The 23,918-nt window shown below is 42.1% G+C and overlaps 1 protein-coding gene across 1 annotated transcript in view; it reads left to right on the top strand.

The window, feature by feature from the left end:
- Window positions 1-23,918, top strand: part of CDH13 (cadherin 13) — a 766,947-nt gene that overhangs the window by 129,150 nt on the left and 613,879 nt on the right. The window contains exon 2 of the mRNA XM_034788956.1: window positions 9,466-9,577. Within this exon, the coding sequence (XP_034644847.1) occupies window positions 9,466-9,577 (112 nt within the window). The remainder of the gene's footprint in view (window positions 1-9,465; window positions 9,578-23,918) is intronic.

Raw genomic sequence — 23,918 nt, 5'->3', positions numbered from 1 at the left:
TGTCAGGATATTAAAAATTGCCTCTTCAGTCTTCACATTTTATTAAGAAGTAAATTGCTCCAGGTGAGAGGGTTTGGTTGTGTATGTCAGTCCATGGGATCTCTAGGGCTGTGTGATTGAACCCTGCTGTTTGCTTTGCAGGGAACGGTTCACTTCCAAATTGATTTAGGTTATGAGCAAATGGTGCTTGGTGCAGAATTGTTCAATCATTGAAGGCTGCAGATACTATTTTTCTCAGTAAAAGGACGGAAGACTGACCCCTTCTCAGTTATAGAACAGTGTACTTTTAGCTTTAGAACATTCTTATCTCTTTGCTTCTTGAAAATTACAAGAAGCTCATTGGATAAAGTCAAAAGCATTTTAGCTCGTGCTTAATAAGGGAGGATTAAAAAGGAAGAATTCCATTTCATAAATCTTGAGATTTCAACATTTAATTAGCAACAGAGGGTCCTGTGGCACCGTTGAGACTAACAGAAGTACTGGGAGCATAAGCTTTCGTGGGTAAGAACCTCACTTCTTCAGATGGAAGAAGTGAGGTTCTTACCCACGAAAGCTTATGCTCCCAGTACTTCTGTTAGTCTCAAAGGTGCCACAGGACCCTCTGTTGCTTTTTACAGATTCAGACTAACACGGCTACCCCTCTGATACTTAACATTTAATTAGTTCAGTATGGGGACAAAACCATGTTTTGAAATTTTCATTCCAGGTGAGTGCCCTAACAACTGTGCTGTTGGCTATTTTGGGGGTAGGTGCCTCTCTTGTTTTGACCAGAAATTCCATCCTAGACCTAAGAAACTTTCGCAATGAAAGTTTCATTGAAACTGATGTATTTCAGCAAAAACTTTCAGTTTTGATGATTTTGGTAAAAACACATTGCCAAAAAATTCTCAATCAGCTTAAGTGCTTTGCTAAACAGGATGGGTTTGCTGAATTAGGGGCATATATGCCCTTTAATTTGTAAGTATGAACAGCATTTGTGTACCTTCACAATGTTTAAAAATCTCCTATGCGCAAAATAAAGTATTTTCTTTGGGAGAAGATACCTGTAAGCATTCAGATGCCAGTTCTACTTTCTTTAAATAGTTAATGATCCAGGAAACTTTTTTTTTTTTTTTTTTTTTTAGCGCACACACAATTATGAATTCTATATGCTGCTGAAATTTAGAATATGTTCTGCTTTAAACAATATTCTCTTTTGCTTTCAACACAGATCTGTACTTGGTTTATTTTTTTGCCAGGCCTTTTCAAAGTGAAGACCTTTAGCGGACAAAATTTTAAGAAGATAGACATTTAGTTCAATAGAAAAATTTCCTTGGCGTGAAAAAATAAATTTACAAGAAGGACTGTGCTTCTAAAAGATAATTAATAAAAACCTTCCTTGTGATGACAAACTTGACATCTTGTCTAATGTCTGGAAGAGAAGAAAGTGTTTGGAATTGCACAGCTAGAATAAAATGTTCCATTTCACAGCAAGACCAGGCCTGCATTTTATAATTATTTCAGAGAGTAAAGGTCACATTCTGTTTGCTAAGTTGACATTACACGAGTCCTGTATCCTAGACTTTCAGAAGTGAATTCATGGCATATTTAGAACATCCTGATTTTACAGCCAACACACATTATCAGAAATTACTGACCTAGATGATATCCAAATCAGTTTTCCAGTCCTAATCTATGTTTTCCAAGGCTACAAACTAGAATTCAAGATTCCAGAGGCTAGGCGATCAAGCTATAATTTACTGCCTCTTTTATATCCAACGCCATGTATTTTTTTTTTTTTAGCAGCAAAGTCATGTTTGTAATTAATTTTATCTTTATCGTTGAAATGTATGTACTTTATGGGCTATTTGCCAAACTGGGCTGGTTTTGCAACACTGTGTAGTTCACGAAAAGAAAAACAGGAGTACTTGTGGCACCTTAGAGACTAACAAATTTATTAGAGCATAAGCTTTCGTGGACTACAGCCCACTTCTTCGGATGCATATAGAATGGAACATATATTGAGGAGATATATATACACACATACAGAGAGCATAAACAGGTGGGAGTTGTCTTTTAACTAATAAATTTGTTAGTCTCTAAGGCCTGGTCTACACTACGGGTTTAGGTCGGCTTTAGCAGCGTTAAACCGAATTAAGCCTGGACACGTCCACACAACGAGGTCCTTTCTTTCGACTTAAAGGGCCCTTTAAACCGGTTTCTTTACACCACCTCCGACGAGGGGATTAGCGATAAAACCGGCCTTTGCGGGTCGGAATTGGGGTAGTGTGGACGGAATTCGATGTTATTGGCCTCCGGGAGCTATCCCACAGTGCTTCATTGTGACCGCTCTGGACAGCGCTCTCAACTCAGATGCACTGACCAGGTAGACAGGAAAAGACCCGCGAAGGTTTGAATTTCATTTCCTGTTTGCCCAGCGTGGAGAGCACAGGTGACCACGCAGAGCTCATCAGCACAGGTAACCGTGATGGAGTCCTCCCAGGATCGCAAAAGAGCTCCAGCATGGACCGAACGGGAGGTACGAGATCTGCTCGCCATATGGGGAGATGAAGCAGTGATAGCTGAACTCCGTAGCAGTAAAAGAAATGGAAAAGTATTAGAAAAGATCTCCAAGGCCATGAAGGACCGAGGCCATAACAGGGACACACAGCAGTGCCGCGTGAAAATTAAGGAGCTACGGCAAGCCTACCACAAAGCCAGAGAAGCAAACGGAAGGTCCGGGGCAGAGCCGCAAACTTGCCGCTACTACGCGGAGCTGCATGCGATCCTAGGGGGTGCAGCCACCACTACCCCAACCGTGTGCTATGACTCTCTCACTGGAGAAACACACAGGGAAGACGGTTCGGGGAACGAGGAAGATGACGATGGAGGTACTGTAGGTAGCTCACAGCAGCAAGGAAGCGGAGAAACCGGTTTCCCCAACAGCCAGGATATGTTTGTGACCCTGGACCTGGAACCAGTAACCCCCGAACTCACCCAAGACCCTCAGGGCACACAGGAGACCTCTGGTGAGTGTAACTTTGTAAATATTTGTAAACATTACAAAAAAAAAGCAAGCAAGTCTGTTAACGTGTATGGGGATGGAGCGGAAATCCTCCAGGGACATCTCCAGAAAGCTCTCCTGGTTGAAATGGGGTGATTTTATTAAGGGGGACATTCAGAGGCGCCCGTTCCTGCTATTCTGACCAGAAATGTTCCCCGCTGTTAACCACGCAGTGGGGGGGAGGGGTGAAGTGATCATCCCAGAGAATCGTGTGTGTGTGGGGGGGGTGGTTTACTTGTGTTTGTGCCGCATGTTAACCGGGAAACCGCAGCCCCCTCCTTTCACATTGAAACCCCATTTTAAATGGACAACCCAATTCATCCTTGATATGGGAAATGCGCTGCTGTTTGCAACCTTTCCCACATGTTAAGAAGGTTAAAAAAGCCAAAACACTGTGGCCTACGATGGCTGCCTGCAAGCCGAAATATGCGACCTTGTAATGAAAGAGTGTACCCATTGTTCCCTAAAATGTGTCTTTTTTAACCACCTCTCCCTTCTCCTCCACCAGCTGCAAATGTTTCTCCTTCGCAGAGGCTCGTGAACATTAGAAAGAGAAAACGTAAGACGAGGGACGAGATGTTCACGGAGCTGCAGATGTCCGCCCAGGCTGATAGAGCACAGCAGAATGTGTGGAGGCAGTCAATGTCGGAGATGAGAAAAGCCCAACATGAACGAGAGGAGAGGTGGCGGGCTGAAGATGATAGGTGGCGTCAGCTTGCAGACAGACGGCAAGAGGCAATGCTCCGTCTGCTGGAGCATCAAAGTGATATGCTCGAGCGTATGGTTGAGCTGCAGGAAAGGCAGCAGGAGCAGAGACCGCCGCTACAGCCCCTGTGTAACCAACAGCCCTCCTCCCCAAGTTCCATAGCTTCCTCACCCAGACGCCCAAGAACACGGTGGGGGGGCCTCCGGCCACCCAGTCACTCCACCCCAGATGATCGCCCAAGCATCAGAAGGCTGGGCTTCAATAAGAGTTAAAGTTTTAAAATGCAGTGTGTCCTTTTCCATCCCTCCTCCCCCACCCATCCCAGCTACCTTGGCAATTATCCCCCTACCTCTGTAAGGAACTAATAAAGAATGCATGAATGTGAAAAAACAATGACTTTATTGCCTCTGCAAGCGGGAGGGGAGGGGAGGGTGGGGTGGGGTGGTTGGTTTACAGGGAAGTAGAGTGAACCGGGTCGGGGGGGGGGGTTGGAGGGTTCATCAAGGAGAAACAAACAGAAGTTTCACACAGTAGCCTGGCCAGTCACAAAACTCGTTTTCAAAGCTTCTCTGATGCGCACTGCGCCCTGCTGTGCTCCTCTAACCGCCCTGGTGTCTGGCTGCGCGTAATCAGCGGCCAGGCGAGTTGCCTCAACCTCCCACCCCGCCATAAAGGTCTCCCCCTTACTCTCACAGATATTGTGGAGCGCACAGCAAGCAGCAATAACAATGGGGATATTCTTTTCGCTGAGGTCTGAGCGAGTCAGTAAGCTGCGCCAGCGCGCTTTTAAACATCCAAATGCACATTCCACCACCATTCGGCACTTGCTCAGCCTGTAGTTGAACAGGTCCTGACTCCTGTCCAGGCTGCCTGTGTACGGCTTCATGAGCCATGGCATTAAGGGGTAGGCTGGGTCCCCAAGGATCACGATAGGCATTTCAACATCCCCAATGGTCACTTTCTGGTCCGGGAAGAAAGTCCCTTCCTCCAGCTTTCGAAACAGAGCAGAGTTCCTGAAGACGCGAGCATCATGTACCTTTCCCGGCCATCCCACGTTGATGTTGGTGAAACGTCCCTTGTGATCCACCAGGGCTTGCAGCACCATTGAAAAGTACCCCTTGCGGTTTACGTAGTCGGTGGCTTGGTGCTCCGGTGACAAGATAGGGATATGGGTTCCGTCTATGGCCCCGCCACAGTTTGGGAATCCCATTTCAGCAAAACCATCCACTATTGACTGCACGTTGCCCAGAGTCACTACCCTTGCTATCACCAGGTCTTTCATTGCCCTGGCAAATTGGATCACAGCAGCCCCCACCGTAGATTTGCCCACTCCAAATTGATTCCCGACTGACCGGTAGCTGTCTGGCGTTGCAAGCTTCCACAGGGCTATCGCCACGCGCTTCTCAACTGTGAGGGCTGCTCTCATCTTGGTATCCTGGCGTTTCAGGGCAGGGGAAAGCAAGTCACAAAGTTCCATGAAAGTGCCCTTACGCATGCGAAAGTTTCGCAGCCACTGGGAATCGTCCCAGACCTGCAGCACGATGCGGTCCCACCAGTCTGTGCTTGTTTCCCGGGCCCAGAATCGGCGTTCCACGGTATCAACCTGCCCCAGTGACACCATGATTTCCACATTGCTGGGGCCTGTGCCTTGTGAGAGGTCTATGGCCATGTCAATTTCCTCATCACTCTCGTCGCCGTGCTGCAATCGCCTCCTCGCCTGGTCCGGGTTTCGCCTTGGCATGTTCTGGCTCTGCATATACTCCAGGACAATGCGCGTGGTGTTCATAGTGCTCATAATTGCCGCGGTGATCTGAGCGGGCTCCATGATCCCAGTGCTAGCTATGGCGCCTGGTCAGAAAAAAGGCGCGAAAGTAGTATCTGATGGACCAGGAGAAGGAGGGCGGGAGGGAGGGAGGGCCGAGTGACGACATGGCGTACAGGTACAGGAACAGGGAGAAACACAAACAACTGTCACACAGAATGGTCCCCCCAAAGATTAAACTGGAAACCCTGGGCTTAGCAGGCCATTGATTTCACGGAGGAAGGGGAAGCAAATGAACACAGAACAAATCTATTTTTTACATCTTAAGGTGGCAGCCGACGGTGCAGCATGAGTGATAGCCTCTCCAGTACGATGATGACGGATACCAATCATAAAATACCATCATCTGCCAAAAGGCAAGGGGCTGCTGCTGTGTAGCAATGCAGCCCCACGTCTGCCAGCCCCACGTCCGCCAGCACCCAGCATCGCCCTCGGCCTCTTCTGGGTGCTTAGCGGACAATATTGGGCAATTGGCAGAAAATAGTATATTATGACTGGTAACCGTCATCATCGAAACAGTAGCATGTCTGCCCAGGTGGCCATGATTGACAGCCATACCAGTACGACGACGATGGGTACCAGTCATAATATACCATTGCCTGCAAGGGGCTGGTGCAATGCAGCCCTACGGCTGCCAGCCCCACGGCTATCACTCATGCTACACCGTCTACCGCCAAAAGGCAGTTAGCAGCTGCTGCTGTGTAGCAATGCAGTCCCACGTCTGCCGGCACCCAGAGGACATATGGTGACGGTGAGCTCAGCTGAGCTGAGCGGGCTCCATGCTTGCCATGGTATGTTGTCTGCACAGGTAACCCAGGTAAAAAGGCGCGAATCTATTGTCTGCCGTTGCTGTGACGAGGGGGGAGGGGCCTGACGACACGTATCCAGAACCGCCCGCGACACTGTTTTGCATCATCCGGGCATTGGGATCTCAACCCAGAATTCCAAGGGCGGCAGAGACTGCGGGAACTGTGGGATAGCTCTGGGATAGCTACCCATAGTGCAATGCTCCGGAAGTCGACACTAGCCTCGTACTGTGGACGCGGTCCGCCGACTAGAGCACCTAGAGCATTGTATTGTGTGGACACACACAATCGGCTGTATACAACCGATTTCAATAAAACCGGCTTCTATAAATTCGAACTAATTTCGTAGTGTAGACATACCCTAAGGTGCCACAAGTACTCCTGTTCTTCTTTTTGCGGATACAGACTAACACGGCTGTTACTCTGAAACCTGTGTAGTTCACTGTTTGTGTCTTGGCACGGGAGTACAGGAAGGAATGGCACATTTTATTCTGCACTAATTTATGCTGTGTGCAAGTTCATTCGTTGGAATCATGTGTCAACTGGGCCTAATCTTTAAAAATACACTGTTGCAGCTCTGTGCAGAAAAGGCATATGCAAATATATAATGCCAACAGACCCTGATCGTCAGGCAGGATCAAACCTGAGACCTCTGAAGCTTAATGCACAAGTCTCTACATGAGCTAAAAGACATATTTCTATTAGTCATGGCTGTAGCAGGTTTATCAATCGCTAGTTGATCTAGGTGCCACTACATGTGACACTTTATCTGCATCAAGCTGGCATGGGTTACATGCTTCATTTTCATGCACTATCACTGTGGATTTGCATCCAGATGGAGTAGCTACACATACAAATGGCTGGTTACATGCATATCTGGCCACTTCTGTGCATTAAATAACTAATTTGCAATTTTGAGTGTAGGCTTAGAAAATCTGGACTTTGCTGTGGGAGTTCTTGGTACAGAAGGACATTGGAGGGCAGAGTGAGGTACTGTGGGTCAATTTCTTAGCTGTGTAAATTGGTGAAGCGACAATCTTGCAAAGTGGCTTAGACTCTGCTTGCTTGTGCTCTCTTTCTTTCTCTTGGTTTCTTACTTGAACAAAGGGGCAAATGCGGTGCATGTCATTAAGGATGAGAAATGTGCCCATCTGCCACATTTGCACTCTGCCAATTGGATTGTCACGAAACATTCTGCCTATTGCACACAGTGTCTGTTCATGTCTAGCTGGCCTTTTACAGCAAGTGTTTATGTGAAATAGACTGCCCGAGAATTAGTTTCAATAAGAGCAACTGATATAAGAGCAGGTGGGATACTGTCCTCCCTGTGCTTTGAAAGACTGAGTAATATAAAGCAAACAATGACACTCTAGTGCACCAGGATTTTCTGTATGGAAAGAAAACCTGGGTAGCATTTTGATTCTTAGACGAGAGCAAACAAGGGATGGCTACGCAGGGAGCATGCTAGCCTAAGAATGATCATAATAATCACTTGTCCTCTGAACAGAGAAACATGGCAAAGAGGTTTATCTAACAAAGGTAGCACTGAAAGCGCTATGCTGGAGGACCCTGTTCTTAGTCTATAGGGAGGATGTTTATTTGCTGGAATAGTGTTACATCACTGAAAACGATGAGCTCGTCTCTCATTGGCAGGTCAAGCATTGTAGGTAGTTACTGAGTATAAGGGCCCTTTCATGTGGGGATTGCATGTCAACATTACCTTTTTGTACTAATGGAAGTCAAACGTATCATTTTCTCTTTGGTTACTCTGGTCTTCCTTTGGGTGTCCAACTGGAGACATTTTAGGCGTCGGTTTAAACTAATGAGAGTTGTAAGTGATCTGCATCTCTGAAAATCAGGACCAGAGGAAACCCCCAAAATGAGGCCCCAAAACAAGGAAATGCATTTGAAAATTTGGGTGCTTATATTTGGGTATAGAAAAGTAAATTTGTCCTCCCTGCTACCTTGGATCTTTTTTTGTGCTTCATTTAACCCTTAAACTTTCTGTGCCTTTTTTTCTTCTCCACTCTTTCTGTGACTTTCCTACCTGCTCCTCCGCCATTTAAAGTCCACCAAAGAAAATAGTCTTTCAACTTGTTGTCTCTATTCAGTGACAGAACACAAGTCTTCCGAAACAGAGATTGGCATTGTACCTATTCCCAACCAATTTTATTTTGCTTTTAACCTCCCTCTCTTGCCCAGATGTTCCTGTGGTGACAGTGGGCTTTGGTGATCAGATACTAACAGTGACACAAGCTGTATTTAACTTTAACCTTCAGATCCAACTACAGAACGATGTACACATTCCATTTTCAATCTTCCACTGGGGTAAACAACTTTTTGATTATGGGGAAACCGGACAAATTATAGCTTTGTGGGGGTGGGGAATTGACATTTTCCATCTGCTGCCAGAGTTTATACAAAGGAAACTTTTGTGACATGAAACTTTGCCCTTGAACAAAAGACTTCTTCACTAGCTCAGAGATTTACTAAACTAACCTAAGCTTATAGGCCTTGAGTCAGCAAATAACGTAAGCATACTCCAGCCCTATTTATACATGCTTATGTCCCATGACTTCAGAAGGACTTAAGAACACACTTAACTTTAATCAGGTGCATTTCTGAATTGAGCATTATTAATCTTGGGTACATCTGCACAATGTTTGCCTGGGGCAATGTGGACGGTGGCTCAGGGTAACTGTCCACGCATATACCACAGGGGTTGGGCAGTATTGTATTCAGGCAGCTAGGCCATGCCGCCACACTGCTATTTTCAGTATGCTACCTTGAGCAGGGCTAGTGCATGTCTGTTTACCAAACTGGGCATTACCCCACCAGCTGCAGTGTAGCTGTATCTTTACATATATTATTTTTTTGCACTCTCGATATCTGCCTGTGTATATGCTGATTGAAACTTCTCGCGCAAAGCAATGGTTAGAAAGTTTTAAAGGGAAGCTGTGATGTGCTGGATGTGTGGGTGGCTTTTTTTTTTAAATGAACATTGAGTCCAAACTTGTTACCATTCACGAAAGCCAAGAAGATTGGTGAGCAAGTGGATATTAAAAGTCCGTTCCCTCTATTTCCTCAGGTGCTGTTGCTTGTATTTGCAGAAGATTTAGAATGCATCCCCGGATTCCAGCAAAAGGTTTTTCATATTGAACAGCCATCTGAATTCACAGAGGACCAGCCAATTCTGAACTGTAAGAAGTGTAATTTTCATATGTCATTTTTGCAAAAATCTGTATTAACCATGGTCTGTGTGTTTTCATATCACACTGTGAATTTATCAGCGAGCTCTTCCTCCTTATAACATGATTCCAGGCATAGCTTCCACCTGGGTACTACAATAGCTCCTCCCCTCCCCTTAAAATCCTTTATTTATACAGATTTTGAACTTTGCTATGAATTAGGGTTGGCAAAATTCTGCACATTTATCTGTTGGGGTTTGAATATTTACATGGAAGCTTAGGCTCATCCTCTGATTTTTATGAATGAGTCACCTCCTGCATTTCTTTGCCTTTCCTGCTGTATCAGTACTTGACTGTAGACAAGGATCTTGACTTGCATTTCAGTATAAATTCCTTCTTCCTCCCTGGTGTGCAGCCATTCCGGGAGCCTGACCCAAAGGCCATTGACATCAATGAGAGGCTTTCCATAAAATTTAGTAGGCTTTGGATCAGGCCTGAGTTTCAAAAAGTTATCACCATCTCTTCTGTGATCTAAGCAGTTGATCTGGTGGTCCAGTCCCTTTTCCAACAGACAGGTGTCCACATCACAAAAACTACCACCAGAGCTGAGCTGTCATTGATTCTTGGCACCGTACACTCTACCCAGACAGGCCAAAGATTGAATGGGCCATGGAGATTTAACTCTTCTTTCAACCCTAGGGTACATTAATGATGCAATGTTGTGAAGCTTGCACTGCCATTGTTCATTCTGTATTGGGACCTGTTCTGAGGATTTGAGACTTCAAGGCTGTCAATCTAATATGGTACCTAATGTGAGCTTTAAATATTGATAAAAAACTGCATTTTCCCCATAATTCGTGTTATTTAGTTGCCTTTTCATTTGATCACATTTGGTTTAACAGCTGAAATTAACAGTTCATAGGTAATAACATTTATGTGAAAGTAAGATTCAGAGTTTGGATCAAAAATAAAAAGCAATAAAATTGAATTTAAGGAATACCTTTTCCCTCTCCACCCCCTACTTATTTAAGATTATATTGTGAGTGAAAGTATTTGCTCTGTTTTGCAGTTTATATCAAACCTCAGATACATGTGTGGTTAGATGTTTGGGGGTGTGTGTGTGTGTGTGTGTGTTCTCCCTGTGTGCTGTCCCAGCTCTGTGCAGACAGTTGGCACAGCAGACCTCGAGCAAACCGCCCAATAACCACAAGAGCCGTTAAGGTACGAAGGCACCCGACCAGGTTTATTGTCGACAAAACATGGTAATAGCACCTGACAGACTCAATGAGGATATTAAGACATGTATGCCCGTGACAAAGGATGCAGCTCGGTCAGTGGTGGGACTTTCCACTGCCCCCTAGGCTGGCCAAAGATAACTCACTCTGAGATGCATCTTTACACCCTGATATAAACAAGTTACATACTGTCATCCTGACCTTATGTTTTAGAAAGGATCAGTGTGTTTCTGTTATCCTTGGGGAATATTTTGTACCATCCTTGGTATCAGGATGTTCTGATATCACTTGATATTGGGATGTGTTTGTGTGAGTATTCTGTACTTAGCACCTCTCAGCAATGTGTATTTCTACAATATCAGTCCTATTCTTGCCAGATTTTGTGAGCAGGTCCTGCCTTATACCAGGCCTCTAATACAAGGGCTTATCTTGTATCTCAGGCTCTCTTCCTACTACAACATGTACTATAATTTTGTCACCAGGGGCCAACTGAAGTCAAAGGAAAGACTCCCATGGACTTCAGTGAGCTTTGGATTGGATCCAAATTTAGGGTCAACTTTTCTAAAGCACTTGAGAGACTTAGGTTCCTAAATTCCATCTCCACAAGTGACTTAGGCAATACATTTTATTCACTTTCAATGTGATTTGGGCTTCTAGGTGCCTGAGTTAAAGCTGGAACGTAACATCCTAAGTTACTTAGGCATTTTTGAAAATGTTGCCATTATGCACTAAAATGAGTTGCCAGATTTTCAGAGGTGCTGAGCACCTTCTGGATTCCATAGAGTTCAGGTGTTCGCTTTCTTTAAAAGAAGACCAGCAATTTGTTGAACAGACATAGCAGTCAAACAACATAATATTGGGGGTTTCATGGCCTCAAAGGATAAAAATGTCCGCATGTTAAAATTTAGTAAAATGCAGATAACCTTTATTGTCTCTCTCTTTGGCTGTATCTGAGTACTTTGATGCCTTAGCGCGTCTGTCCAAATCTCTCGCTGATTTGTCCTCAGTCTGTTCAGCAGTATAAAGGACAAACTGTTTAAGACATTGTTGATTGGACTACATTGTGGTGACCCAGCAAATTGCACTGGTGTGAAACTGACACAATAATTAAGACATTATTAATTTTAAGAGGGGGAAGAGCAGGAGGGAAAATATCTCAAAACAATCTTGGGAATTAAATTATTTTAATAATCAGATGCTAAATTAGTCTAATACATAACATGCGACAAAGACAGATTGTCAATGTGCAAGTCTAGCTAACTCAATCACTCATAAGTAGTGTGTCCTGGATGTGACAATATTAAATCTGTGCATAGTCTTTTCAGTCTTGTCTTCAGTGGAATCAATATTTTTAATTGTGCCTGTTTAAATACACTTTGCATGCTGTTGCATTATTTTTATACCCATTACTCAACAGCAGTATAATTTAACAGTTGTATCTGAATTTGAGGCCTACCATGAGTATGTAAATTAATAGAGCCAGTATGCAAAGCAGGTCTATAACGGTGATTGCTTTTGTAGTCTTCAATAAACCGAGCAGCTTTTAATTCTCCACTGAAGAGCAGGGAAACAATCATATTTGTTTTTTTGATCTTTTTAATTTCAACAAGAACATACTGTATATTCCATTGCCAATGTTTCCTCCAGTAATTAAATATGGGTTATAGTTGTTTCTTATGTATTTACTAGTTGGCCATAAATGCAGCTATATTCATTATACATGAAACTTATTGGAAAAAAAGAGACCAAAGCTAGAGGCATTTATTTCTTTTTTATTTGCATGCGTTCTGGCAATAAAAAAGTTATTTCACATATTCAGCAAACTTTTAAATACCTTCAGAGAAGAAATACATTGAGCTGAAGCATAGGACTCCAAAGAAAATAATATACAATAAAAGAACCGCTGCAGCTTTTAACCTACGTGGGAACTATTTTAGGAAATTGACAAAGGAAAGTACATTTATGGACAGAATACATAAAAGATGAACCAAGGACAAATGAAAAGCAACATGGAATAGAGAGCTCAACAGAGCTAGGCAAGGAGCTCTAAGGTCGTGCTGCAGCTAATCTAGGTGAATCCATTCTAGTCTTAGAATTTATTATGAATTCAACAAAAATAATGTTTAGAAAATACCCTACTCGAAGGAAGATGTGGAAGGAAGGAATAAGACAGAGATTTGCTGGAAATGTGGCAGAAAAGATCTGAAGGGTTACTCTTGGTAGTAGTTCCTCAGTTGCAACCAGGATTCATGAAAAGTGCAGGGACAAAATCCTAGCCCCACTGAAGTCAATAGGATCATCGGGGCTTCTGCCTTGGGAACGGGCTTCTTCCAGAGTTTCACCAAAGCCTGGCTTTGGTCAACTTCCGGGTACACTTTAAAGCTCTTCTGTTCAATCTTCAACGAGGCCTCGAGTTAGAAATCTTTTACCATCAATGCAGATCCTAGCTCTTTTTTTTTATTATTATTATTTTTTTAATTTTTTTTGTCACTTGTGAGTGTTCAGTTAAAGACACTAATATTTTTAGTGTTCATTTTTGTTATGGCATGCCCAGAAAATGTGACAGTGGCTGTAATGTATAGGACCACTTGAATATAAATCTATAGGGTCAAATTCAGCCTTGATGTAATCCTTCTATAATGCAAATGGTTAATAATTGGGATTTTGTGATCACAATAGATTAGAGAACATGGTCTAGTTCAGAGCATTCAAGAAGTTGTTCCCAACCTCTCTCGCCCTTAAAGGGGTTCCACATGCGTTGGATCCTATGAGTGAAAATCTATTGTGTGACATATTGCGTTAGTTTGCTCTGACTATTGGTGTAGCACTAGCAGGAGAGAGCAGTGGAACAGGCTAGGTGTGCTGAGTACATACCCATGGGGTTCAGGAGCATTTGTACTCTGCACAGGTAGTTCATGCCACGGCTTGCCGCTGTCCGTGTTACCCTGGCTATTACTGTTTATAGCATGCTAGCTTGATAAGAGCTAGCGTGAGTAGGCCTATGCGAGCTGGGAATCACATGCCTAGTTTATAGCATAGATGTAGCCTAAGAAGCCACTGGCTGACAATAACTTAATAGCTGATCTCCACTCTCCCTCCCATTCCTCAATGGAGGCAGGATTTTGGAAGCATGTTGCATAGCACCCATCCACTCGCCCCTCTCCGTAGTAGGGGGGATTGGGAAGGAGGTTTAGTGCTACCAGTTCTCATAATTTTATTGTGAGCCTCATGATATTTAGTGATTTTCTTTAACCCCAGGTTCCTGGAGTCATGAGATTGCATCCAATTCTCAGCTTCCATTAAAAAAAAAAACACATTATGTTTATAGCCTTCCATGTTGGAGAAAAGTGGGAAAACAAATTCACTGTTAAGGCTCAGAAACCCCCCAAAAAATACATGAAAAGAAACCAAACTGCTTTTTTTTTTTTTTTTTTAATCTCATGATTTTGGGTAGGTGGATGGACTAAACTCATGATTTTAGAAGTAAAAATTGGACACAACGGGCCAATTAGTGTAGCTGTAGCAACCTCTTGGATCACACAAGCTAGAGTCCTACTAAAATGATATTGCTTCCTACCTCCCTATTAATGGCTATCTCCATTTCAAGCTGCTGTTTAAGGTTCACTAAAGAAATCAGTTTGTTTCCTCTTCTGAAGAAACCAGGTGGACTTGTGTCTAGACTACCATTTGCCCCTAGGATTAGGCAGCAAGCTTGTTTTTCCTGAACAGTTTTGCTTTCAACTTCTTGCTCATTGACCATAACTACTACACATGTTCTGTTGCATACCCATGACCTCCTTTCCATTAATTTCCTTAAGATCCAATTGTTGTTTCTTAGCATTCATCCTTTGTACTCCAGCTGAACTGGTGTTTTTTTTTAATTGATTTGTATCATTATATTTCACTTAATGGCCACCTCCACCCTTCCTGACACCTTTTTGTTTTTCTAATCCCCTTTTTCTTTATTCAATACGCCTTCCTATAGAACTGTATCTGATCAAACCCTAAATCTCTCTTCCTTCATATCTAAATATCCCTTTATTCTATTCCCCTCTTTCCCTTCTTTTTTTTTTCTTAAGATCATTTTTTAAGAAGCTGTCATATTCAAAACACTGCATCTAACTTTCTCTTCAGCATGCATTCAAGGGGACTCATATTTTAGCATCTGTAGCATAATAGAAAAAATACCTTTCAGACAGTCATAACTTTGGCAAAAATAGCTATTTCAGATTAAAACTTTCCATAGGCAGCCTCAGAGTGAATTTTTGAGTCAGAGTTTGATTTAGCCACATTTTCATTTTTTTTTCTGATCGCAGGAAATATGGTTTATTTAATTACTTTAGTGGGGAAGAGAATATTATAATGCAATTCTTAAGTCCACATTGGCTGTGTTTTTAAAAATTCACCATCTGACACATTGTTCATACTTCTGTTTGAGGAATCGCTGTGCGTATTTCAGGCTAAGGTGTGGTCCCATGTGGCATGCCCATGAGGAGACCAGTTGAATTACAGGAAGTTTCTCCTTCAAAGTGTTGCACTGAAGGGAAAGTAAATTGCTAAATCACTTTAAAGGGCACAGCCTGAGTGGGAGAGTTTCACCTATACCTTGAGCTCTCGTTGGTGAGTTTCTTCAGAAGTCGTAACGGTGAGAGCTTATAACTTACTCCCTCTGCTCCCGCTCTGTGGCTATGTAGGTTCAGCCACAGTTGAGTCCTTCAAAAGCACAAATATACTACATGGATAACAATAGTTGACGGAAGATATAATACTGAACAATTGTTATTTGCCTTTGCCCATAACCTACACTAGAATGCTAGTCTTACTTTGAACTGAGTGGACAGATGCTCACCTTACTGGGCAATACTATCGCTTGATATTTTTCTTTGTAGATTTGTGAACCTGTTCTTCAGATAACATCAGGAGAGTTGCAAGGTCCTAAAACAATGCTCTGCTGTCAAACAGGCAAGATTGCATTTTCCTTGATCAGGTGATAAGTGACTTACTTTCAGTACAGTATTTCGACATTGCTGGATCATTTGTGGCCTTCAAATGCTTCCCTTCTGCAATCTCTGTTTTAGTCAAGCTGAGCTGGCAGGTCACTGCCAGTGACAATGCTCCATCATGCGGAGAGATTCCTAACCAGCCCCATCATATGTGGAATGTAATTGTGTTACATTAATCATGTTTATACTACACATACATGATTCGTGGCTTTTTTGAGGTATTTTTAATGGACAATAAATCTAATTGTACACATGAAAAATGAAGGCAATTAAGAAAGAGGCTTTGGGTGATGTGTCTTGCATGCTAAACTAGGAAATACATTGCTAGTGATTTAAATGTCAAAACAAAAGCAGTTTTGACCCTTACTTGAAAAGATTTAATTTGGATGTTAATTAATGGCTGACCTCTTCTGTCTCTTGCATGATGGATTGCATGTTTTCAGAGCTTGGATACTTCAGGATCAGGGCTTTGTCTGTCCGTATTTGGGCACTTTTTCATTCTAACTGAAACTTTCCTTTCCATCTGCATTGGCACTCTTAGCTTTGTTTACTTATATGGTGGAAGATTTATTCACCAATTAATCATAGATGCTTAAAGGAGTGTCTGCAGTTCAGCAAAGCTGCCCCTTTCAGCAAGGTTCCATGTGTCGTTCACGTTTGAAGTGACATTCTCATTGCCTATGGTAGTGAAAAGCACTGACGAACATCCCTGTTATTGCAGTTAATTCCATGTATGGAGATGCAGCTTGTATTGATTTCATGCTACCACAAAACATTTCCCAGTGATTTCCAGAACTAACAGTTGAAGTTATAGTAGGAGGTTTTCAGTGAAATGGAACCGGTGCAAATGAGAGAACAATTTGGGCCAACAATTTCATGCATAGCAAACTGTCTGCAGAGTTGTACATGATCAAGAAATTCATCAACTAATCAGGCCATGGTGGAACAAATATATGTAAATTACATCTGAATGCCAAATAACAGGTGTTTAGTTCACTTTAGACTTGTATGACAGCCTTTTTTTTTTTACTCTATATGTAAACTGTTACGAACGTTAGTTTCACTTATTACAGTCTGAATATATATGTGAAAAACATGGAAAAATATGCATGTTCACTATATAGGGTAAGATGCTATCTCCATATAGGTTCTATAATGGGACATTTGGTAGCCTATATGGACAGAGCATCCTACCCGCTAGTGACCATGCCATATTTTTCCAAATTGTCTACATACGTGTTGCCTAACTCCTATTGATTTTCAATGGGCATTAGGTTCCTAACTGCTATGTGTGTGCCTTTGAAAGAACAGTATATTCTTTTGACATGGGGTGTATAACAAATGTATATATGTGGATAATGTATATGAGGATAATGTATGTGTGTATGTGTGTTTGTGTATCTCTATATAGTAAAATAGAAATAATCTGTGTTTTGTATGTATGTACACCTGTATCTGGAGACTGATCTATATTTAAGTGCACAAAAATATTGTATCATCTTCTAAGCTGGTTTCACACATGATCAAAACAAAAGATAATATGACTAGTGATTGCCAGGTGGCCAGACAGTTGCCTACCCAATTGTGCATATCAGCTTATTAACAGGGCCTAGGGGGAAACGAATTTTAATATAGACTTTTTGATTTTTATGCATATATATTTAATTTAACTAAAAAAAAGTGTTCAAAAAGGAGGTAGCATATTATTGTGAACAATGTGAAAGAATTAATTAGTTACTGGAAAAACAGCTCTGGGGTTGAGTCAAAACCTCAAAGGGATAGTCTCTCTTTTTTTTTTTTTTTTTTCTTCTGAAGTAGCAAGACAGCTCTTGAATTGAAGAACTGAGAGAAAGCTGTATGTAGTAAAATGAGATCTTTTCGTTTCTTCATCGGGTTTTATAATCCTTGCGAGGAGGAGAAAATCAAAACATAAACCAGAATGTGTGCATCACCTGTTTCTCAATTACCCCACAACCCATGCATGAATAAAGGTGATTTGACTGGGACAGAGTGCTCCATTAACCTTTAGGTTATGAATTTAGATGAGTGAAAGGTAGCAAATTACTTGGTTTGAGATGAAGTTTGTTTCTATAGACTTGGCAGGAACCATCGTCGTTTGTAGATAACACTTTCGTGAAATATTTCAGGGCTTTGGTTGGTTGAAGTAGGCCAGCTGTTGTTCTAATAGCCTAAATCAATGACCAACTGCTCCATATTAGCAGGTATGTCAGCTGCTCAGTGCAGTGGAAACCTTATATTAATTATGGTTTCAGGTACTTCTAATGGGAGATTTCTCTTTTTTATGTCCAGTTGGCACTTCCAAATTGAATATCAGATTAATTTATGTTATTCCCCCAAACCGATTTCCAGTGTTATCAACTCAGTTTGCCGCATAGGATCCAAGAGTATTTTGCAGGCTCTTCCCCTCTAGGTAAATAGGACATATCTAAAGGCCAAATTGTTTGTGGCCTTTGTAGAAATGTGTATGGTTTCTCATTTGACCAGCAAACTATCTGACACAATTAGCCTAAAAACTAACTTAATTAAAAGGGACATCAGCCTGGGTGTACAGCGGGGTCCCTCAGGCTGGGTTACACTGTGCAGATGTCCTGCCACCTTCTAGCCAATGGCATCCCCTGTTTGTTAGGAGAGCATCTATTGGTGAGGGCTACTGAGTAGCGCTGGGATTGTCCAACAGACACTATACCAGGGGTCGGCAACGTTTGGCACGCGGCTTGTCGGGCCAGTTTATTTACCTGCTGACGCGGCAGGTTCGGCGGATCACGGCCCCCACTTGCCGCGGTTCGCCGTCCCGGGCCAATGGGGGCGGTGAGAAGCGGCGCGGGCGAGGGATGTGCTGGCCACGGCATTCTGCCGCTCCCATTGGGGGCCACGTTCGGCCGAACCTGCCGTGTCAGCAGGTAAATAAACTGCCCCGGCCCGCCAGGGTGCTTACCTGCTGCACTATACCATGGGACAGAGGCTAGCCTAAAAAAATAGGTTTGGGAGGGAAGAAGGCCTCTTCCTGCAATTGCAAAGAATTCATCTACCAACTATCTGGTCCAAACAGTCAGAAAATGTTGACTCCTTTCAAGGATGGAGGTAATGTTGGGATACTCCTGAACTAAGCTGGGTATTTCACGGTGACGGGTGCATTTCCCATAAGTACTATGAACCATAATATGATTGTTCCCCATATGAGACATTAGTTATGGGATGCAAAGACTGTTTGGTTCTGTGATGCCATTTTTTGAAGCTCCACAACTCATAGTTTTTGTATTTCTGGAGATGATATTTCTGATATTTTAATTTTAGGATTTTCGTAAATTCATCCTTCAAAGGAACCAGTGGATAGATAATGGATAGATAGTGGACTTTCCATTACATTTTCAAAGCAGTGTGCAGAGATTTAACAGGGGTTAGTGGGAGTTCGTGATGCTGAATCCCTCTGTAAATATAGGAATTTTCATTATCCCTCATCTAAAGTTAACAATATTTTCAAGCACATTGGTGTGCTCAGAAATAATACTGATCATCTAGTTCATTCTGTTTCTGATCTCTCTCTCTGCTCAGCCAAACCAAATTATTGAGATCATCCTTGGCTTTTCTAAGATGATTACATTTAAGTATAAATGTAGAAGCAAGAGAAGACCAAAGACAGGGTAGGCCCACTGCTTAGTGAAGAGGGAGAAACAGTAATAGGAAACTTGGAAATGGCAGAGGTGCTTAATGACTTCTTTGTTTCGGTCTTCACCGAGAAGTCTGAAGGAATGCCTAACATAGTGAATGCTAATGGGAAGGGGGTAGGTTTAGCAGATAAAATAAAAAAAGAACAAGTTAAAAATCACTTAGAAAAGTTAGATGCCTGCAAGTCACCAGGGCCTGATGAAATGCATCCTAGAATACTCAAGGAGCTAATAGAGGAGGTATCTGAGCCTCTAGCTATTATCTTTGGAAAATCATGGTAGACGGGAGAGATTCCAGAAGACTAGAAAAGGGCAAATATAGTGCCCATCTATAAAAAGGGAAATAAAAACAACCCAGGAAACTGCAGACCAGTTAGTTTAACTTCTGTGCCAGGGAAGATAATGGAGCAAGTAATTAAAGAAATCATCTGCAAACACTTGGAAGGTGGTAAGGTGATAGGGAACAGCCAGCGTGGATTTGTAAAGAACAAATTGTGTCAAACCAATCTGATAGCTTTCTTTGATAGGATAACGAGCCTTGTGGATAAGGGAGAAGCTGTGGATGTGGTATACCTAGACTTTAGTAAGGCATTTGACACGGTCTCACATGATATTCTTATCGATAAACTAGGCAAATACAATTTAGATGGGGCTACTATAAGGTGCATGCATAACTGGCTGGATAACCGTACTCAGAGAGTTGTTATTAATGGCTCCCAATCCTGCTGGAAAGGCATAACGAGTGGGGTACCGCAGGGGTCTGTTTTGGGACCGGCTCTGTTCAATATCTTCATCAACGACTTAGATATTGGCATAGAAAGTACGCTTATTAAGTTTGCGGATGTTACCAAACTGGGAGGGATTGCAACTGCTTTGGAGGACAGGGTCATAATTCAAATTGATCTGGACAAATTGGAGAAATGGTCTGAGTTAGACAAGATGAAGTTTAACAAAGACAAATGCAAAGTGCTCCACTTAGGAAGAAAAAATCAGTTTCACACATACAGAATGGGAAGAGACTGTCTAGGAGGGAGTACAGCAGAAAGGGATCTAGGGGTTATAGTGGACCACAAGCTAAATATGAGTCAACAGTGTGATGCTGTTGCAAAAAAAGCAAACATGATTCTGGGATGTATTAACAGGTGTGTTGTGAGCAAGACACGAGAAGTCATTCTTCCGCTCTACTCTGCTCTGGTTAGGCCTCAGCTGGAGTATTGTGTCCAGTTCTGGGCACCGCATTTTTAAAAAGATGTGGAGAAATTGGAAAGGGTCCAGAGAAGAGCAACAAGAATAATTAAAGGTCTTGAGAACATGACCTATGAAGGAAGGCTGAAAGAATTGGGTTTGTTTAGTTTGGAAAAGAGAAGACTGAGAGGGGACATGATAGCAGTTTTCAGGTATTTAAAAGGGTGTCATAAGGAGGAGGGAGAAAACTTGTTCACCTTAGCCTCTAAGGATAGAACAAGAAGCAATGTGCTTAAACTGCAGCAAGGGAGGTCTAGGTTGGACATTAGGAAAAAGTTCCTAACTGTCAGGGTGGTTAAACATTGGAATAAATTGCTTAGGGAGGTTGTGGAATCTCCATCTCTGGAGATATTTAAGAGTAGGTTAGATAAATGTCTATCAGGGATGGTCTAGACAGTATTTGGTCCTGCCATGTGGGCAGGGGACTGGACTCGATGACCTCTCGAGGTCCCTTCGAGTCCTAGAATCTATGAATCTATAACATAACTTGAAAATATCCCTTCCTTTTAAAATAATATTTCCTTTTCCAGCTTGCCAAAACATTTAAAAACAACCACAACAATCTGCTTTCCTGGACAGGACACTCTTTGTCCGTAAAGATCTGTTATCTCTTTAGTGCATACATTCCCCAATCCAGAAACAGGATTCCTGTTTACATACATGTCTATTAGCTGACTTTCCGTCTCTCCTGATTTTCGTTTGGGAAAGTAATTTCATAGGGTCATTGCTGACATTTACTAAGTTGAAAACTTATTTTTTTTTCTTGTTGCAAGCCGGTATTCATACAATGGAGGTAAGACACTACACCTCATCCATCCCCTCTGAACTTGCCATCTGATAACAAGCAGGGAAGAGTAAACAGGCAGAATTTTATAGATTGTTTTTCAAAAACAGAGCCACTTTGATATGCCATTCTTAATACTAGCATACCCCTTATACCCATCTGTACTTAATAGGTACAATATTTTACTGCAGGTAGGCCAATGTAGCAGTAAGCAATCCATACTGAGCCTTATTATGTGACATTGGTATGAACTAGAGCTTGTCAGGAACAAAAAATCTTGAGAGAAATTTTGACTTTTTGGGGGGGGGGACCCTAAAATTTTCAGCTGAAAAATCAACAAGTTTTGACAAATTCAAAATTTTCTGTGAAAACCGGCACTTTGCCAAATAACAAATAAATGAATCCAATGACAATTTATTTAATTGAATTCAATTTTTATGGGAAAATTTTGAATAGCCCTCATGTAGTGCCTAAGAGTTGGAGAGCAAAGACACAACATGGAGCATTAACCTTTGGAGTCTTTTGTCAAATGACTGAGACCAATGAATAAAGTAAATTCTCTTAGCAGCATTCCTACGCATCACACCTTTATTACTTCTATCAGCCAGGTTGGTTGTGTGTGCGTATGTGGGCGGGGACAGGAAAGGGGGAATCCTCTTAGGCAAAACTTTGGGTATTAGGGCCTTGTTTCTATATACATTTTTGAGGTGCCATATAAAAAAAGGCAATATTCCCAGGAATGGTCGCATTGGCCAATAACTACAGTCTACTGTACATGCCATTCATGTGATGTATCAGTGGTTTAAGGTTTCCAAAAAAGAAGAGGAACTGATCAATTCAAAATGTGGGAAACAAAGCACTACCAAGGTCAACATGTTAAGGGCATCTTACAGTTACAGCGAAGGCCTAAAAATTGCCCTTCAAAGAGCCCACCTGGAAAGCTTAGCAAAATTAACTAAAACATAACTAATCTAGAAGAAAACATTCTTCCTTATATCAACAGGTAACAGCAACATAGTGTTTTGACCCTAAAATCTTTCTCTGAGCTGTGCTTTCTAGACTTACACCAGGGTTTGCAATATGCCCTATTTTGTTTCTTTCAGCGGTGGTAGATTTCACAACTTTCTTGAAAGCCTCCAGCCACTCCTGCATACAAGTTTGTTCAGACTTTAGAACTATTATAATCTGTCAAATCTCAGGGTGTGATATACTACAGGGTGGCAGTAGCTTTGTGAGACATCTCTAACAGAATCTAGCCATGGAACTGGCAATGGGCTGATTACCACCAAAGCAACTCCTGTGCTGGTTTGGAGATGTGGATTAAGTAAACGGGTATGGCCAGAACAGTCCCACTAATGAAACTCAGCTGACAATTGGCATTGGGCAGGTGGCCTAATAATGTTCTAATTTACATTAGCAAGCAGCCTGCATACAATGGGTTCAGGACTGGTTTGTTCAAAAGTGAGTTGTATGCCACCTTTATTCCCCCCTCCCCATCATATTGAGTTGTGCCATTGGCATTTCAGCTGGACCTCAGAGCTTGTCAGACCGTATTTTGCTCTTGTCCTCCTTTCTTTTAGCAATTTGCATTGAAACAATGACAGTTGGATTGTTCAGTATTGGCACTTTTCAAACATTCAGTGCAGGATATTTACATTCTCTATCTTCTGTACAGATTCAGAGCGAAACAGAGAGTATTTATGGAATGCATCATGGCATGTGGGTAGCATTTAGGTGAGCTTTTATTGTGAACCAGTGAACAAGTGGCTGTAGAAAATGCTCGATGGTTTGATACAGAAACAAATAACCCCATGGTTGCAACTGGAATTCCTGAAGGCTTTATTTGTTTACATTTTAATTACAATGCCAGCTCTCTCCTGAACTCTCACAATAACACAGTAGGGAGAGAGAACTATAACTTGGCCACAATAAAAAAAAATATAAAAAAAATTAAACAAAAAGAAAGTTCACCCTTTGGAAAATGAATAAATTGAGAGATCGGTACAGAATGCACTTGGAATTATGAAGAACTGAAAAACAATTATATGCATGGAAAATGAATTTTTTGGAAAACACATGATAAAAGCACACAGTTAGTTCTGAGTGAAAAAAATGTTCTCATATTTAAAAAACAACCCCACCATTGCAGTTGACTCTAATTCGTACGTTTGTTGGCAGAGAGGCTGATGATTGGATAATCACCTCTTGCTCTAACTGCTTTTCTTCTGGGTAAGGGACACCATAGGAAGCATGTGGGGAATATTGCTGCATGGAATGTGGTGCTTGTTTCTGTAGACAGAGGAATGTAGGTCTCCAGGGCTGTCAGTGCAGGAACTTTCAGCTGTTGTCTATGGTTCTCCACTCAGTGTCTCCTTTTGGTTTTCTTGTTTTGACCTGTGA

The sequence above is a fragment of the Trachemys scripta genome, chromosome 13 (genome assembly GCF_013100865.1).
Source record: "Trachemys scripta elegans isolate TJP31775 chromosome 13, CAS_Tse_1.0, whole genome shotgun sequence".
Classification (NCBI taxonomy): Eukaryota; Metazoa; Chordata; order Testudines; family Emydidae; genus Trachemys; species Trachemys scripta.
The sequence above is the reverse complement of the archived record's forward strand: the minus strand, read 5'-3'. Positions and strand labels throughout refer to the sequence as shown.